We start from the raw sequence: 1,376 nt of genomic DNA on the forward strand, positions 1-1,376 counted from the left end.
TCTCCACGGCGGCAATCATTAAGCTTAAGAGCAGAAGGGGCAAAGTTCTCCTGGGGAGGCGATCTGTCAGCTGGGACTGCCGAATGACGTTCTACAGAGGACATTTTGTGCACAATAACAATGGAGAACAGTTGAAAACAGACACGAGTCTGTGTTTAGGCGACAGAACAGAAAATTCTGGGATTATCCACAGGTCCATTTGTAAGTAGATCCAAACAGAGTAAACTACAAACACACACACAAAATCAACCACACAAACAACTGTCTGTGTCAGCGCGAGCTAACACCTCCTTATACACAGTCATCGGAGTATGAGTGACAAAACTGTGCTCATGACAGAGTAATGAGGGTCCTTAAAATCAGGATCTGCAGCCACTTACTTGAAGCAGGCGTTGTGCCAAGTGTCCTGGAGGACTTTCATTTGAAACGAGTCTTGAATCTTTCCTCTACAGCCCACACAGTAACACTTATCTGCAAAGAAAGAAACGAGCCTCCCCTGTAAATAGGTGTAGCGCAGAAACCTCATGTGAAAATTGCAATACTGGTTTAACTGGGATCTGGATTTGAGCGAGCAAACAATCGCGCCGCTGCGCTCGGTCTCCAAAAAGCCCAGTTTTTAAAGGTAAAAAACATTGCGTGAGCTGAGCGCTTCAGACAGAGAGATGGTGCTCTTTTACATCACTGCAATGTAGCATCACTTCAATGTAAAGGTACAGTGTGAAATACCACTTTACCTCCTGGTTCCTCCATCTACTCCGCGAGAGTGTCGTCGATATTCAGGTCCCTTTTTTTGTTTTTTCACTAACTCCTCATACTGAAGAGGAGAGCTGTCATGAGCCGCTTCACGCTTTCGTTCTTCCCCGTCCGAAATTCCCACCTCTAAACACAGCAGGAAGAAAACACAAACGCCTTTAATCCTCCACAGAGAGAGAGAGAGAGAGAAAGCAGTGAGCTGAGACCTCCTGGACGGAGCTGTTCTCTCGCCGCGGGCAGGATGACTGACGTAATGCAGTGCTCACATTCCTGTACGGAGAGCGGAAAGGCCAAACCTCCGCACCTGGAAGAAGGAGAAAACTGAGATTTGGCCCCAAACGCGAAAGGAAAAACAGTGGCGCCATCTACTGCCAATATCACCGCACTACACAACGATTTGCTATGTGGTTGCTAGGCTTTTGTGGATAGAAATGAAACGTTATTGTATGTTATTGTCGCGACATAAAAACGATGGGATGCTTTTAAAGTGTTGACGTCATAATATATTAAGGATAATATAATCATCAGATCTTATTGCATTCTTAAAGCAAAAGAGTAAGTACAGTACAATAAGACACAAGACAAGTGTCTTTCCTGAAGTTCTACAGTTGTATCAAAGGATT

At 44.8% G+C, this 1,376-nt stretch overlaps 1 protein-coding gene across 1 annotated transcript in view; it reads right to left on the minus strand.

Moving 5' to 3' along the window:
- The window catches only part of limk2 (LIM domain kinase 2), an 18,270-nt gene extending 17,226 nt beyond the window's left edge, over positions 1 to 1,044 (minus strand). The window contains exons 1-2 of the mRNA XM_005722169.2: positions 735 to 1,044; positions 381 to 471 (exon numbers count right to left, since the gene is read on the minus strand). Of these exons, the coding sequence (XP_005722226.1) occupies positions 381 to 471; positions 735 to 750 (107 nt within the window). The 5' untranslated portion in view covers positions 751 to 1,044. The remainder of the gene's footprint in view (positions 1 to 380; positions 472 to 734) is intronic.
- Between the last annotated feature and the right edge of the window lie 332 nt (positions 1,045 to 1,376).

Source organism: Pundamilia nyererei, unplaced genomic scaffold (genome assembly GCF_000239375.1).
Source record: "Pundamilia nyererei isolate P.nyererei 1_Seehausen unplaced genomic scaffold, PunNye1.0 scaffold00006, whole genome shotgun sequence".
Lineage (NCBI taxonomy): Eukaryota > Metazoa > Chordata > Actinopteri > Cichliformes > Cichlidae > Pundamilia > Pundamilia nyererei.